The 15,984-nt window shown below is 50.1% G+C and overlaps 1 protein-coding gene across 4 annotated transcripts; it reads left to right on the top strand.

Moving 5' to 3' along the window:
- The first annotated feature begins 427 nt into the window (after positions 1 to 427).
- On the top strand, positions 428 to 15,726 carry CFAP251 (cilia and flagella associated protein 251). 4 transcript variants are annotated; one of them, XM_031592575.2, is made up of 21 exons: positions 430 to 735; positions 1,487 to 1,654; positions 1,767 to 1,898; positions 2,092 to 2,201; positions 2,330 to 2,438; positions 2,788 to 2,868; positions 2,963 to 3,040; positions 3,246 to 3,290; positions 3,685 to 3,902; positions 4,295 to 4,468; positions 5,635 to 5,882; positions 5,964 to 6,112; positions 6,225 to 6,398; positions 6,654 to 6,838; positions 7,152 to 7,263; positions 7,489 to 7,652; positions 9,231 to 9,321; positions 9,531 to 9,674; positions 12,124 to 12,352; positions 13,555 to 13,656; positions 14,414 to 15,726. In XM_031592575.2, the coding sequence occupies exons 1-21, from the start codon at positions 652 to 654 to the stop codon at positions 14,530 to 14,532; spliced, it is 2,916 nt and encodes a 971-aa protein (XP_031448435.2). In that variant the 5' UTR covers positions 430 to 651; the 3' UTR covers positions 14,533 to 15,726. The 4 variants fall into 4 exon arrangements, with proteins under 4 accessions (XP_090008737.1, XP_031448435.2, XP_090008735.1 ...); XM_090152609.1 differs by lacking the exon at positions 6,225 to 6,398; XM_090152610.1 differs by lacking the exons at positions 5,635 to 5,882; positions 5,964 to 6,112; positions 6,225 to 6,398 and having other exon boundaries at positions 6,608 to 6,838.
- The last annotated feature ends 258 nt before the right edge of the window (positions 15,727 to 15,984 follow it).

Here is a 15,984-nt window from a genome sequence, read left to right as displayed (position 1 = left end):
CCACTCACCCAGTGCAGCAGGTTGGAAGGAGCGCATGGCGGCTGCGCGGCAGCTCCTCAGGTTGCTGAGATGTTTTGTGCTGATAACAGAATTGCTTTCCTCTCCCAGCAGGGCACCGGGCTCGTGCTGGGCAGAAGGAAAAACAAATTAGATTTAGAAATTGTTATTATTTGAGCTTAATAGCATGTCTGAAATCGGCAGTTGGGAGAGCCTGGAGCTGATTAGAAGGCAGCAATGACTCGGGGTGGTGGCAGAGAGCTGCATCCCCATGTGGGCATCATCCTGATGGAGTGCTTTGTGCAGAGGGTTAGTGCTGCCTCTATAGGGCAGCTGGTGGGGATAAGAAGGGGACATGGAACGGATGCAGGGTGGATGAGCCCCTCTCACAGTGCTTCCCAGTCTGTTGCTGGCAGCAGCCGTTGCAGCCGTTGCCCAGGGAACAGCGGTTGGATGCAAACAGAAGCGTCAGGAGCACGGAGAGCCTGATCAGAGCTGGGCAGCAGGGCTCTGCCTGCTGGTGCTCAGGGAAAGTGTGACTGGGACTGAAAGGGTGCCCATGGGACCCAGCTTCCCGCGTGCCCTATCCTCCTCCTGTGGCCAACTGGAGTAAAAACATTTTGGCGGATTCTTGGACAGAGGCTGGAGGTAAGGATGGATGGTTCAAGAGACGCTGCACCGAAGGAGTCGTCCCCAGATGGACAGAGGCATGGAGAGGCAGCAATGCTGCCCCAGCAGGTGAGGGCCTGGTGCAGGGTGCCTGGACCCCATCCCAGCACTGGGACAGTTTGTCACCAATGTCCCCTGGGGACACAGAGTGGGGACCCCATGCTGCAGTGTCTCCCCTTGCTTGGGGATGGGACCAAAACCAGCCCTATGGGTGTCATTTGGAGCTGCAAATTGCAGAGCTCAGGTGAATGGCAATTTCTATTCAGCTCCTCCCATTTCCTCTTTTGTTATTAGATGTTATTATTTGTTGCTGCTCTGTAGGCTCAGCCCAGCTGTCAGTATTTGCTGAGCACTTGAGCTGCCCCCAGTTTATGTGTGTGATGCGATCCCGATCTTGGGCTGAATGAAACGTTACCTGACCTCACCTGGAACCGTGGCTACAGCATCCATGCCGAGCTCACACCATGGAGAAAGCAAGGGGCCCTGTGGGAAGATGCAAAACCTCGTCGGGAGCCACAACAGAAGGGACTCAGAGCAGGGCAAGCCTCCTTCAATCCCCCTGGAATGTTTAATTCATTTATGAGAGGCAGTGGGATTTTTCTGCTTTCATTTTTCAACTGCTTACCAGTCAGCACATTTCAGGGGATCCCTTTTTGTCTCTCAGCCCCATCCCAGGACACGATCTCCTTTTTTCACTCCATTTTGCCATCACACCTTTATCCATCAGTAACTGGTGTGTAGGACACAGCAAGGGGAACAGCAAAAAGAGCAGCTTCAGGTCTGGGAGCAGCGCGGACTCCAACCTCTCTCCCTTCCCAAGGACTCCATGGCTGCTGCCCGGGAAGGTGGAGCTGTGGGAAATGCTGCAGCAGCTGCACCTCAGAGGGCTCCTGGTGAGCTGAAGGAGCGCAGCGATGCTCCCAGCCGTGTGTGGGGTGCGCAGCCTGGCCTGCTGTTCCAGGGAGAGAAGCAGAGCTGCCATCCTCTCGTGAGTATTAGTGGATGGGAGAGCAGCCCTGGGACTCCATGCTCTGCCCTGTTACCCCAGGGGATTTGGAGGCAGTCTTACCCCTACTACTAAGAACCTCTTCTCTCCACAGAGCCTGTCCTGGGCGCTGGGCTACAACAGCAGCCTGGCTGTGCATAGCATGGAGGATGGGATGCTGCTGTATGTCTGTGCCCACACAGTGGTCATCCATGATGTCCTTGGCAGCAGGCAGTACCACCTGCAGGTCTGCAGGCCTCTTCTATCCCTGAGTGCCTTTCTTTCATCCCTGGGCCTGGTGGGGTGGCCACGAGGGTGGTTTGGGGCTGCTCAAAGTGAGGCCAGGGGGAGGAAAATGGAAGACTCTTGGGTGAGAAGATGGGAAATTACTCCAGCCAAGCAGCTCTGGAGCTCCCAGGTGCTTCTCTCCTCTTTTCCAGGGCCACGCAAATGCCATCTCATGCCTGTGTGTCAGTGAGGACAGGCGCTGGGTTGCCACTGCTGACCGAGGTCCGGACCCTTTGGTCATCATATGGGATGCCTTTTCCGGGTGAGCCTCCATGCAAACCTCCCGTATCCTTCATAGGGACAACACTGTCTGTTTAACATCCCATTCCAGCAGACACCCTCCTGTCTACACATTCTGCCAGGAGTGCCCATGAGGGTTTTTCCACACAGGATCCCAGTGCGCACCATCTTTGACAGCCATGCAGGCAGTGGGGTCTGTGCTATCGCCATCTCCCAGGATGCAAAATATGTGTTAACCATCAGTGCTGGCTCGGTGCAGGTGAGGATATTTCCTCTTTGTGTTTCCTTTTTCAAGATTTTTCTTGTGGGTCTGTCAAGCTGTTTCTTGCTAAGCTGCTGGGGGATAGATTGGGGTTTCATTAAAAGGAATGCTGCAGAGCTGAGAGAGAAGGTCTGAAGTTGGGATGAAAACTTCTGACTCTGCTGTGCTCACGTTAAGGCAGCTCCTCACACTGTTTCCTGAAATTAAGCCATCCAGCTGTGCTGGGCTATCCTTCTCCAGCCTTTTTAGCTCCTCATGCTCTGCAGCTGGAGGGGTTGGGGCTCACTCAGCCAAGCTGGAAATTCCCAGGAGGCCACAAACACCTCTTGGTTTCTCCCCATGCCAGAGGGTCTGTGTGTGGAGGTGGACATATCCCAATGAGAGCCCTGTGTGTGACGTGGAGCTGAGCCCTGAGCTGGGCTTCCAGGTGAGGAACTTGGACACCACACTTCATTCGGTGAAAGAACAAGCAGGAAACATCACTGCTTGCCATTAACATGATTCTCACCCTTTGATTTCAGGATTTTGTCATTTTTAACCCCCAAAATCCCTATGAGTTTGTCAGCAACAGCAAAACCCAGGTGATATTTTATCTGTGGGTGAGTAGGACCACAAAAAATTCATCTCCTGGTAGCTGATGTGCTCCCCACCTCTCCCACTCATGCTGCCACAGGTGTTTGGGTGCCTCGTGGTGGTCACAGCTTCTGGGAGAGGAGCAGGGGTGGGGAGATGCATTTCTGTGGGCTTGGGAGATTACAGAAGACAAATGTCCTCGTGTGGATACATGCTCTGCTCTCTCCGCAGGGCGATGCTGGTTTGCAGTACAGCACTCCTCCTTTGACCAAGCAGGTGAGTGCACGGGGAGCCATGGGGATCTGCAGCAGCCCTGTCCCTTCTCGTCCCCCTGTGCCAAAGTGGTGGCCATGTTCCCAGATTGTTCCCTGGGTTTCCTAAGAGGACAAGAAAGATAAGGCATCTCCCACATACATCATTCTATCATAGAATGGGTTGGGTTGGGGGAGAAGCTTAAACCCCATCCACCTCCAACCCCTGCCATGGGCAGTGTTGCCAACCGCAAGATCTGGTTGCCCACGGCTCCATTCAGCCTGGCCTTCTGGGGCTCTACTCCCAGTGGCCACGTGCTGGCACTGGTCCCACCATGAGGCAGGGAAGGAATGTCACATTGAGGAACCAGACGGGAGAACCAGCACCCAGCACTGACCCACCACTGCTCTCTTGACAGACCTTTGGCAGCGCGGTGGGACGCTTCACCCAGTCAGCTTTCCATTTCAACGCCACGCAGGCGCTGACGGGCACCTCGGCCGGGAAGGTGGTGGTGTGGGATGTGGAGAGAAAGCAGGGGCTGGCCAAGGAGCCACAAGGCAGGTTGCATGGCGTCAAGGCCACCAAGCTGGTGCCGATGCAGGAAGAAAGCCTGACAGTGCTGATGGTGTTGGAGAGGTAAGGAGATGACATTGTCCGTACGGTACAGCCCTTGGGAAACTCAGGGCTTGGCCGTGGGCTCGGAGCTGTGCTCGGCCTCCGGGGCTCTGCCGGCAGAGGGAGCAGACGGTCTCCGAGCAGCTCGGGATGGGGTGCAGCGCTTCTGTGTTTCTCGTGCTTTTGGACAGAGAAAGGGCAAAAGGGAAGGGATCTCCCTCGACTTAGCGAGTTCCCCGTTTCGAGTAAACGCTTTCCAGGATATTCTGTAGGCTTCGTCACGCTGTGTGCTCCTCACGGTCAGTTTTTATCTTTCCCATGGGTTGCACTGCTGGAACAAAGAACAGGATGGACCTGAGCCATTTGGAGCATGAATTTTCCCATCCCATAACACTGTGCTTCCTTCCTTCCAGCTGCATAGTGACAGGGGATGTGAGAGGCCAGGTGAAGTTCTACGATGGGCACCTGCAGCTCCTGGCCTGCTATGACCACAGCAGTACGGGTCCCATTCAGTCCATCTCCTTCTCCAAAGCCCCTGCAGATCCTCCCGGTGCCTCTTCTACCAGCAGCCATCCATTCGCTGTTAGGTGAGCATCTCTGTGTAAATGCAGCTCTTCTGCATCTTCCAGCACTGGTCACAAATTGGGTGTCCCCAGCACATCCCCAGCTATGAACTGGTTGCTACATCTCAGTGCTGGAGAAGTGTTGATGCTGGCATGGGGACAGCCAGCTGGGCACGGAGCCGAGCAGCTTGTCACGCAGCTGGTACACCATGCAGGGCTAATGCTGAGCCCATGGCTCCCATCGAGCCCTTTAATCCCCTGCTTAACCCTCCCCCAGGTGGCTATTTCCAGTTGGATTTTATCACTGCTGGGTGAGATAATCCAGGTGGTGGTGGGGAGAATGTGTGGCTTGGGGGCTTGGGGCAGCAGCAGCACCATAGGGTGCCTGAAAAGCTCTGAGAAGTCTGCAAACTCGATGCTGCGTTGTGGGGCTGCAAATCACGTCTGTCAATCCTGCCTGAAGTTCTGCTGGCAGCATTTATCTGTAGCTGCTCATCTTTTCCAAAGAGCCACGTGGGACAGGTTCATCTCCAAGCTGGGAGGTGTCTGTTATCCCACATCAGTTATTGCTGTAGCCTCAGGCATGTCACCATGGCCCAGTTCCTGGCTCCACTCCTGATCTTCTATCAGAATCCAGGCTTCATCCCTGGGTGGGCTGATGGCAGTATGCACTTATTCTGTTATGCATGGTCATTCAGATGCCTGCTTTGCCCACCACCAGTCATACAGGACCATCCTCACCATGCTGCAGCTGGGAGGGCTGAATGCACAACCACGGGCCACTGTCCACATCACAGCTCCCATCCTGTCCCCTGACCTCCTCCATGGCATCATGGCCAACACAGAGACCCTACCTATGGGGGACTATTCGAGGAACCCTCAATCACTCGTTTGTCCATCTCACACATCAACAAGCTTCAAATGGCAAAAACTGACCAGATGTTGTTTTTCTGCCTTGCATACCCCAGTAGAAAAGGGAACTGGCTGCAATGTCTTCCACTGGAGACTTCTCAGGTCATGAATACAAAGAGCCACCTGTCTTCCAGGTCAAGAAGTCTTTACATATTGCATATTAGAACATATCACAATTGTCCAGCTAAGTTGCCAAAAAGAGTCTATGTAACATTGCTCAGAGGGATACGAGCCAGCAAGTCTGATTCATCTAATTCTGTTTTTCTCACACCAAACAGGAACTTTATCCTTTCAACCTCTGATGCAACAGTGCTCCATGTTGCGACAGATGGGACAGACTTTGAAAAAGTCATGAAAGAGGCCAAGAAAGCAGTGATGGCCATTGCATGCCATCCTCAGCAGTCATGGCTTGCCATGGGCAGTCACTGTGGGCTGCTGAAGGTGTGGGACTACCAGCAGCCCCAGCTCCTTATGAGCAGGATATTCCCCAGTGCTGGAGTCCAGTGCCTGTCCTATGATCCTGCAGGTATCTTGGAGCTGTGATGTATCTAAGTATCAAGCATGGAGGTGGGAGCACGTTGGGATTGCTTTCTGCTGGGCTTTGCAGGCTCCTTCCTGGCCGCTGGTTTTACTGATGGGAGTGTGCATGTCCTCGATGCCATTTCCCTGCTGTCCTGCTGTGAGGTGTTCAGGTTCTCGTGGGGCCCCATAACTCACGTCCAGTTCTCCCATGACTCCGAGTACCTCGCAACTGCTGTAAGCTTACTCCTTCCTCAGGTGTACGTGTATGTGCTGTTCCTGGTGCAGCCCTAGGAGCTGGGAATTGCCATGGGATCATGCTGCATTGACATCTGCACTCTCGTTCCAGGATGAAAAATATGCAGTGACCGTTTACAAAAGGGTTCTACAGAATGAGCGTAGGTGCTGGGAGCACCTGGCAGGGCTGCACTCCCACTACAAGCCCATCCGGAGCATCCTGTTTGGGATCCAGCTGGATGGCAGTGAGCCCCGGCTGCTGAGCCTTGGGGAGGACAGGCAGCTGGTACAGACATGGGAGGACAGCACAGGGGCTTTGGGCTTGAGGTGGAGCTGGAGGAGAGAGTGTGGAGGGACACTCAGCCTGTGGCTCTGCAGCTCCCCACCTGTTCCAGGTTGTTTGTCAGCCTGGCACTGGGGCAGATCTGTAGTTGGGATGATCTGGGTTTGGGGATGCTAACCCTCAACAGCTGCTCCATGTGATTAATCCATCAGGTCCACTGTGATGGCAGGTCACTGTGCTTCCTGGTCTTTCCCCCAGATTGAATATGACCTGAGCAGCAGCAGCAAGGACCAGCTGGTTGTCCTGCACAGACATCGTGTAGAGCAGGCTGCAGTGCCCCTCTGCTTGGCCTGGTATCCACATTTCAGCACTGAGTCCTTCATCCTCACAGCCAACAGCTGCTACAAAATGAAGCTCTACAATGCAACAACCAAAATGTGCAGGTAGAGAGCCTTGCTTCTGGGAAGGTCATGGCTGCAAGTAACCTCTATCTGCCCATGGACTTGGGATGCAGCAGTTGGACACAAGATGATATGATAGGAGCCCACAGAAGCAGCAAAGAATGATCTCTGAGCACTACATCTCTCTCTTAGCTCTGGTGTGGTCCCCTCTAGACAGGGATCATGTCCTCTCCTGGTGTCACAAAGCCATTGCACACACCACACCTTCCCTCATCCACCCATCCTGGTGTACCACAGCCATTCAGACATGGGAAAATATTTTGTGAGAATGGGTGACAATGTTGTTTGCCTTTAGAAAGACTCTTCTGGGACCAACCTATGGCTCACCATTGGAGAAGATGCAAATCCTCCCAAAGAGTGCTGCACAGCCTCAGAAGCACTACCTGGCTTACATTACCAAGGACAAGGTGTGGGGCACCAACTTTCTGCCATCTGTGTATTTGTGGAGCATTTTAGGCTTGGCTGGGGGGCTGAAGGAAACCTGCCCTTGTAGGGACAAGAGAAGTGAGTGTTTGCAGGATGAAGGCACTTGGAATGTCCTTCTTTTAGACAAGGCTGGTCACTGAGGGGCACGGTAATGATTCAGCCTTCCTGAGGAGCCCCTGCCCTCACCATCTGCTCTTCCCATACAGGTGGGCTTGCAGATTCTGCCTATTGATGGCAACCCGCACAAGTCCTCAGCTTTCATTTGCCACCCAGATGGTGCTTCTGACCTGGCCGTCTCCTACGACGGGCGCTACATCTTTACAGCTGGGGGGAGTGACCGCACTGTTCTAAAATGGGAGGTGAACCTCAAGTGAGTACTACAGAATAGAGAAGCGAGCCTGGGAGAGGCTTTCCACAGCTGCTTCACGCAGCCAACAGTCAATGGGGAGCTGACCTAGCTGCTAGTGGCTGTGGTTGGTGACTGAGCACCTATAAAATACTGCAGTCTGGGAAATGCCAAATGCCAAGATGTGGAGGGTTGTCTGGTCCTTCTGAGAGCCTGGCTGCTGTGATGGGGATTGCCCGGGGTAGAAGATCAGGAGGGAGCATATGGTACAACAAGTCTGCTCTCTGAATGAGAGAGGCCAGTATTTGTGAGGAAATCCCTGCTGCATTTGAAGGCTAGATTTAGCACAAGCCACTGTAATCCTATAAAGCTTTGCTTACATGAGTAAGAGGGCTGCAGTAAATGGACTGGCTGAGGTGCCCTAGGCTGTGGCCCATGATGCCAGGACATGGGCTTCTGTTGCTTGCCTTGTCAAGGAGACCAGTTGCCTGATGGGTGCGCATTTGAGAAGGGAGCAGCAGCAGCCAGTGACCTAAAAACCGCTGTGGTCCCCTATTTTTGCCTTTGGGGTGCACTGACCCTGTGAAATGCCCTTCATCTTCCAATAAGGAAGGCTCCACAGCTAAGCACGGGATGGTCCCAAATAAGATGGTTCCTGCAGGTGCTGCTCGCAGAGCTGAAGGGTGCAGAGCTCGCTCACCTCTACACACCACAACAGTGAGACCTGCAAAGGCACCAGGCTTATTTATTTTCTTTTCCAATTCATGTGGCTTAAGCAGTCGGGGGTCAGAATAAGCGACGTTTTAAGGAAGGCAGTGGAATATAAACGATCCTTCTTTATAATGGTTGGCCAGAGTCCAGGCAACATTGAATTTCTGTGTAATTTGTTTTTGGAGCGGACGTCTTGATGAGCTAATTATCATTTTATTGCTGCTCCTGGCATCTTGTGCATCTCCACTGTGTTTAATACCCAAATAACTTAATTATGAAAAAAGCATGAAGCTAGCAAAAACTGAAGCAGCACTACGGAGCTGTGCATCAGAGCTGCAAGCCCTGCTACCAGCACTTGGGCTGCTTTGGCTTAATATGGGCAGCACCTGTGGCACCATTATTCGCTCTTGTACTGAGTTATGGGGGAAGAATGTGTGAGATCAAGGAGTGGGGAGCTTGGCTTTGTGTGGTTTCTTGCAAGCACCAAGCCCCAGCACTCCGCATGCTCAAAATGCTGATCTAGCTAATTCATCTCCCTCAATGTCTCTATAAGGAAGCAGGAAAGCAAAGTGCCAGACACCCAGCTCAAGTCCATGGAAAAGCTGCTGGCTCCCCGCCCTGCGCTCATTCCACTAAACAAGAGGACCATTCAGCAATAGTTAATTCCCACACTGTGCTATTGTATGTAAAACCTGGGTATGAAATATGCTGTAGAAGTGCAGGCTGGTGATAAAATTACACGTGGTTCAAAGCAGTGCCTCCCCTTCCTGCATTCTAAGGCCTGGGGATTTTATTTATTTATTGAAAGTGTCTCTAAACAATGACTAGAAAGGGAAATGAGAATTCTCTCCCTGTGTGAACCCTTCCTGCACCGCCTTCTCTCTGTGCCAGTGCCTTGGAAGCTGCCGCATCCCTGGGTGGGGAGGACCTGGTCCCGTTCTACAGACTGCTGGAGGGCGGCCAGGACGGTGAATTCTTCAGGGTAATTGCACTCACTGTGATCTCCGTGCTGCAACATCTGGTTGGAGTTTAAGATTCATTTATACAGGCCTGACATTTCTTTATTTTTTGTCCAGATCGCCCTTAACAGCAGTCTCATTGATATGACTGTTAGTAAATCTTAAATGAAGCCTTATCTTCCTCGCCTGTTGGTAGCTGAACTTTACAGCATCTCGTTTGAATCCTTCGCAGGAGCTGGAAGACTATTTCTACTATGTGCAGCTGCGCAGCCGTGGCATTGATATGCTGGAGAGCAGGCAGGTGTCAACGTACATTCCCTTGGAGGAAATTCCTTCTGTAATGAGAGCAATAGGATTTTATCCATCTGAGGAAGAGGTCAGTCCTTTGTTTTTATGGTTGTGGTTAAAAAACACACACACACACACAAAAAAAAAAAAAAACCCAAAATCAAGAACAATTGCATTTCAGATTGGGCATTAGGATGAAATTATTCACCCAAAGGGCTGCCAGGCACTGGCATGGGCTGGCCAGGGAGGCAGTGGGTTTGCTGTCCCTGGAGCTGTTCAGGAAATGTGGAGATGTGGCACCGAGGGACATGGCTAGTGGGCATAAAGAGATGGATTTGGGTTGGACTTGGTGATCTTAGTGGTCTTTTTCAACCTTAATGATTCTGTGACTTACTGAGTGCCCTAGGGCTGGATTCAGACCTTAGGCATATTGGATGGCTTCAGGGAATATCCACTGTGCTTTGGTCCCTCTGTGACTTCCAGGAGAGTTTGAACTTCTTCGCTTCTTGTTGGGCTGTGCGGTGAGGCTGTTGCATTAGGAGTACCACCAGGTCAGGTCTGAACCCTCCACGCAGTACCACTGTGGGTGGAAGCACTCAGTTCTGTGATTCTGGGTGTTGACAGAGCATCTTTTTCTTGTTCTGTCTTGGGTTGCTCAGAGAATAATTTTAGATGGAGCCAGCAGCCTTTATTCCCATGGAACTTAAAGCTCTTTCATAACAGATAACTCTGCAGACGCTCTCTCTGAGCTTGCCTTTCAGGCTGCAGCAGTGGAGCTTCCTATCAAACATTTCTCAAAGCTTTTCAGCCTCAAATTTTACAGTAGGCAAAGACAAGCAATTTAATAAGGGTTCTGCTGCTTCTCTCTTTGTAGCTATGTCTACAAGGCTGTTTGCATTGTATACAGACCTAATTTGTAATGTTACAACCTGGCAAAAGGGCAATTAAAGCACACATGAAAAAAAAAATTACTGAATCTGATGCACAAGATTTAAATAACAAGCTTCTTGAGCCACCTACAGCCCTACAATGTACAAGGGGTTCCTGGAGGAAGCAGCACATCACTGTGTTCCCCCTTCCCCCCCGACTCCCCAGGGATGTTCTTCTGAGCTGGAACTGCTTTGTCCTTGTGTCAGGCTGTGGTGTCATTCCCTTGCAGTCTGTTCAAACTTCTCCTTGGCTCATTGCATTTTTGTCTCCTGGGGACAGACAGTACATATTCCTCTGGGAAATGTCTCTGGAAGAATGACTGTTAGCCCTCCACTCAAATCAAAATCGCAACGCTATTTCAGGAATGGAAATAATGCTAAACTGCTGCTAAGTGTAGGCAACCGACAATCTGCTTTCCAAAGCAGGCAGGACAGCATTAAAATACAGAAAGTCTGTCTCTCTCTGGAGTGTTTTAATAAAGGAAAAACAGAAGGGAGAAAAAAGCAGCTTGGACTGAGTAGCGAGGCTTTTGGGAATTGGTGTTTTTCCTTTGTAGTTCAGTGGGGCTGATATAAAACCTAATCCCAGATCAGCTAGAGCTGACTCAAATTGGCTATTCTCACCTGGCACGGCATTTGCTGCAGGAAAAAAAGAGAAAGCTGAGACTTCCCTCTTCCCTGGGCTTCGTTCAGTGGAAAAACTTGTGACAAGAGGACAAAGGCTCAAGGCTGAACACAAAGTTCTCCCCAGGGAGGTCTTGCGTCAGCTTCCCCTCCTGGGGCAGCACGTTCAGTGCACACTGGCACAGGAAACTGTTTGTGTTTGTGTGAGGGGCTGCTCCATTGGGCACGAGCACATGGAGGGCACTGAGCAGAAGCCCTGAGGAAAACCACAGGCACTAAGCACGGCTGGTCACCAAGAGCAGAGCAGAAGACCCAGCTGCTCCTGTCAAGGAGGATACAATAAAGGGGCACGATCACTGGTACTTGCTGGGGTGTGTGGATCCCCTGTGCAGCCTGCTTAGGTCAGGACTTCGTGCACGTTCTTCTCTGGTGGGCTGGTGAATTTACCGCTCTGCGGTTTGCTGCCTGCGGTCCCCAGAGTGCAGGCACAGCTGCAGCAAGGGCACGGGTGACAGCTGCGAAGTCATGGGGTGCTCTCATCACTCAATCCCTGGGGAAGGTTTCTTCCCCGTCTCACATTAGTAACACGTAACAACCAGGGCAAAATGCTTTTCTGATAGGGACAGAGACAGGCCAGAATTCTGCAGGAATTACACTTGCATTATCGCAATTTGGAGTGGAAAAATCTCGCTGACCCTTGCTTCATTCTAGAATAACTCATTGGTACCACTGAGGACAATCACATACACACTAATAGAAGAAATCCAAAATAACTACGTATTTGCTACCCCCATCTTTAGCTAAGGTCGTACAAAGGAGCACATAACCGTTAGTCATGTCCACCCTCAGCTGCTGAGCTGATTGCTGGGCTGTGACACCTGCAATGCACACAGCCATGGTACACTGCCATTTGTGGCACTGGAAACTGGCCTGATGCCCTTCAACAAGCAGATGTGTAACAGCCTTTCTTGCCTTCATTTTCAGATCGAAGAAATGATAAATGAAGTAAAATTCAGTGACTTTGTGGATACCGGAGAACAAGTGACAAAAATCAATTTAAGGGATTTTATCAAACTTTATATAAATCATCGACCCACATTTGGCTTGTCAATGAAAACAATACGACAAGCATTTCAGGTCCTTGGTTATGAGAATGAGAACGGCGACAAAGTTATTGACAGAGGAGACTTGCTGTCACTCCTACAGTGCAGGGGTGAGTTATTTCTTTTCTAATATTAGTTTTACGCTTGCTAGTTCTGTCTTCAATTTCAGAATGTATTCACTGCAGCAAAAAATTAATGTGAAACTATAGCTTGGTAACCAGGGCAGGCATGGGGAGCCACCTGCCTTAGGATTTTAAATTGAATGATCACGCCTGTTGTCTCAGCTGTAGTTCTCTTGCTGCTCTGGAAATCTCTGCTGGCCTGAAGGATCTCATCTATCAAATGATGAGCATGGATCTTGGCAGATCATATCTTCCTCCAGTATACCCCTATCCAAATTAGCATCATCTTCACCATAGGCTCCAGAAAGGTCACAGAAAGCTGGAGAAGAGAGGGACAAGAAAGGAGGGATGAAAAAGGTCAGACTGAAATCTGAAAAGATGTGTTGGTTTAATTCAGCTGAATCAGAAAGAATGTCATGAGAATACATACAAACGTACTCATGGCCAATGCCAGAGTGACAGATCATGTACTCCTAATGGCATGCTCCTGCTGTCAAAAAAGGGAGATTTTAGTGCAGCTGAACACTAAAATGGGTAAAGGGAAGTGCTTCTTTTACTCAGTACATCACCTGGTAATACTTACAACAAAGATCTGTGTAAACCGAGGACTGAAGCGATGTGGGAAAGGTTAGTTATTTATATGGATGGTGTGAACATTCATAAATAGATAATTAGATAGGATAGAACAGTTTCATAACAGATCCATAACCTCATGCTTGAGGACACAAGCCAGCCACTAGCTGGGAACAAACACTGTGTTCAGATCTCCCAGGATATTAGATTATGACTTTCCTACTCTGGCTTCTTCCTCCTCTGTGCAGAAACGGCTGCTGGCATAGGCAACATGGTCCATATTTTGTCCTGGGCCACAGATTCTTTAGTGGGAACAGGAGCTCAGGCTCCTGCAAGCACAAAGTAGCCTCAAGAGCTGTATGCATCAGAGTTTCTCCATTTAATAGATATTTTTGCACCAAATCCATGCAAGACACAAGAACCATTTTTCTTGGAATTAATATTTTCCAGTGCTAGGATGACATGTTTCAGTTGGTGACGTGGTCCGTGTCTTAGAAAAACCAAATCTTCCAAACTACACTATTTTGTTTGTTCACAGTTCTTGCTCAGGTTGCCTTGCAGTTTTTGTGCTGATGACACCGTAACCCAAGGGGCTGGTTTTGTTTTAATGCATACAGGAGAGCATATGATGGAGGATGAGCTGGCACTGTGTCTGTCTGCCCTGCTGGGCAGGCATCCAATGGGAGGAAGACCTGACCTGGACGTACGTGATCCCTCAGGTATGAGATTAGCATTCTGCACGGCACAGAGGCAGGACTGATTCAATTCCCAAACAAAATGATTTAAATTGCAAGCCCATTACCCTGTTAGGCCAAGAGCTGTCAAAACCACTCAGGATTGCAAGAACAGATACAGACCCATAGGTTGTCCTTCATCCATGCAACAGTTGTATGGGTGTACCTAAAAATAAATGAACAACAAAATGTAACTGGAACCCGACAGGATAACATTGCTGTTAATCTGCTGGCTTGGAAATGGAATTGCAAACACACAGTGGAAGGTTTACCCGTCAAAGGTAAAAAGGAATTCTACCACACGCAAATTATGATGAAGCATTGACTTCATCCAAGCAGCAGTACACATTGTAACAGAATGACCACATTTGTGTACATTTCATGTCCTAGCCCACACCAGCCTATAACAGGAACCCTTGTACTGCACACACACAGTGCAGCCCCTGCATGCCTTTGGGATCGCAGGATCTCATCAGACCAATGGAGTATAGTAGCTGTCTTTGGTCCCTTGACTCTTCTGAGGTGTAGGTATCCACTGCAAAGTGAGACAGCCCACAGACTTGACAGTGTTTCCCTGATAATGTGTGACGTACTAAGCTAGTAAAACAGTACTTCATGATTACTGCATACATCGTTAAAAGCACTCAATTCACTTATTGCTACTTATAAATTTTATTGTTCTGGAATGCCATTTTTACACTGCTCTCGTGTGTCTCGTGTTGTTGTCATTACTGCTTTCCAGGTGCAGCAGCTTTGATGGAAGAAATTCCCGAGCAAATCACAGCAGAGAGATTCACTGCCGGCATTCTTGGCCTATCCATTGCTGAGCCAGAAAAAAGAACAGTAAAACGAGATGGATAATTCATCTGTGAATACTCAGAATTGTAGCTGCCACCGTTTTCTACTCGTTTCTACCTTCCAAACTCCTCAAGTACCTGTGAAATATATACTATATGTTTATTAAAAACTGTTGCGTAGCTTCAGATTATTCAAACTCTAGGTTAACCCCCTGTTTAGCACATGCCACAAGCCTATGGGAGCAAATCTATTTCCCAGTCGTATGTGTTCCTAATACTGCACCCTCTGTTCTGCTACAGCAGAAGGTTTTCATTTGGAAATATCTTGAGAAGCATTTCTGCTGCCAGGACAAGGCCCACACCTCCAGTGCCCCCTTCCACAGAACTGGCTGAAACGTGGCCTGGGTAAACATGGTCCTTTCCAGAAAGGATCTCTGCAGAAAGCTGCATGAAAGCTCTGTTTCTAAAGACCTCTACCTGAGTTCACTGGGCCTTTGGAGAACATCAGTTTGTAGAGCATGGCACAGCAATTGGTACACTGTCTTTTTGCACGGATCACCCCTATCCCCAGCTAGAGCCTTCTTAGTATTCATTTCAGGTGGGCTTTATCCCAGATGGAGTCTATTTCCATTATGCAAAGGGGGTATTAATTTGTGAAACCCAACAGCAAAAAAGCTATATAGAAGTATTGATTACATACACTGGTAAATGTTCTGTGCAAAATGCTTGGATAGGTTAGAGCAGATTTGTAACTATGTGGGCAAAGCTACCAGCAAGGAACACTGGGATATACATTAAAACCAGTTTTCTATTTTGGCCTTTAAAACTTTGTTTTCCCTTTTAAAGCAGCAGCTCCAATTAGCAGCGTAATACCAATGGGACAGCATCTTACGGTGTTTGTATAAACAGCATAATGAGGCTGACACAAGTTGCCGTGGAAAGATCAGTGAAGTGCTGTTGAACACGCTTCCTTCTTTACATCATCCTCAGCATCAATTTGAATAATAATGCGGGCCCTCCAGAAGCGTTCCTCTCAGTGGCAACGTTTTTTTTAAACAGAGATCGCTGCTCCGCGCTCTGGAAGCGTCGGTGGTTGTGCAATTAGCGCGGTGAGCTGCGTGCTGGTTTATGAGGAGGTCCAGCAGCACGGAGCTCGGTGTACCGCGGGTCTGCGGTGCGCGTCTGTGTCAGGAGGAGGGGCTGCGCTGAGGAGCAGCTGAAGGTCGTGGCTTTGCTCAGCGTGGAGGAGGCTGAGGGGAGGCTGAAGGGGGGCTGAGGGGGGGCTGCGTGGAAGCCTGTGGCTCCTCACAGAGGAGCAGAGCGGCAGCTGCTCGGCTCCATTTGGGGACCAACGACCCAACCTGAGGGAACAGCGCGGGAAAGGCGGCTTTCGGGAAAAGGTTTCCGCACCAGAGGGCAGCGGGCACACAGCGGGCTGCCCGGGGCACGGTCCCAAACTGCTGGGGTTCAAGGACCGCTCGGACAACGCTCTGAGGCACGGGGTCTGAGTTTGGGC

This window comes from Phasianus colchicus, chromosome 18 (genome assembly GCF_987193195.1).
Source record: "Phasianus colchicus chromosome 18, bPhaCol1.hap1.1, whole genome shotgun sequence".
NCBI classification, from domain to species: domain Eukaryota; kingdom Metazoa; phylum Chordata; class Aves; order Galliformes; family Phasianidae; genus Phasianus; species Phasianus colchicus.
The sequence above is the reverse complement of the archived record's forward strand: the minus strand, read 5'-3'. Positions and strand labels throughout refer to the sequence as shown.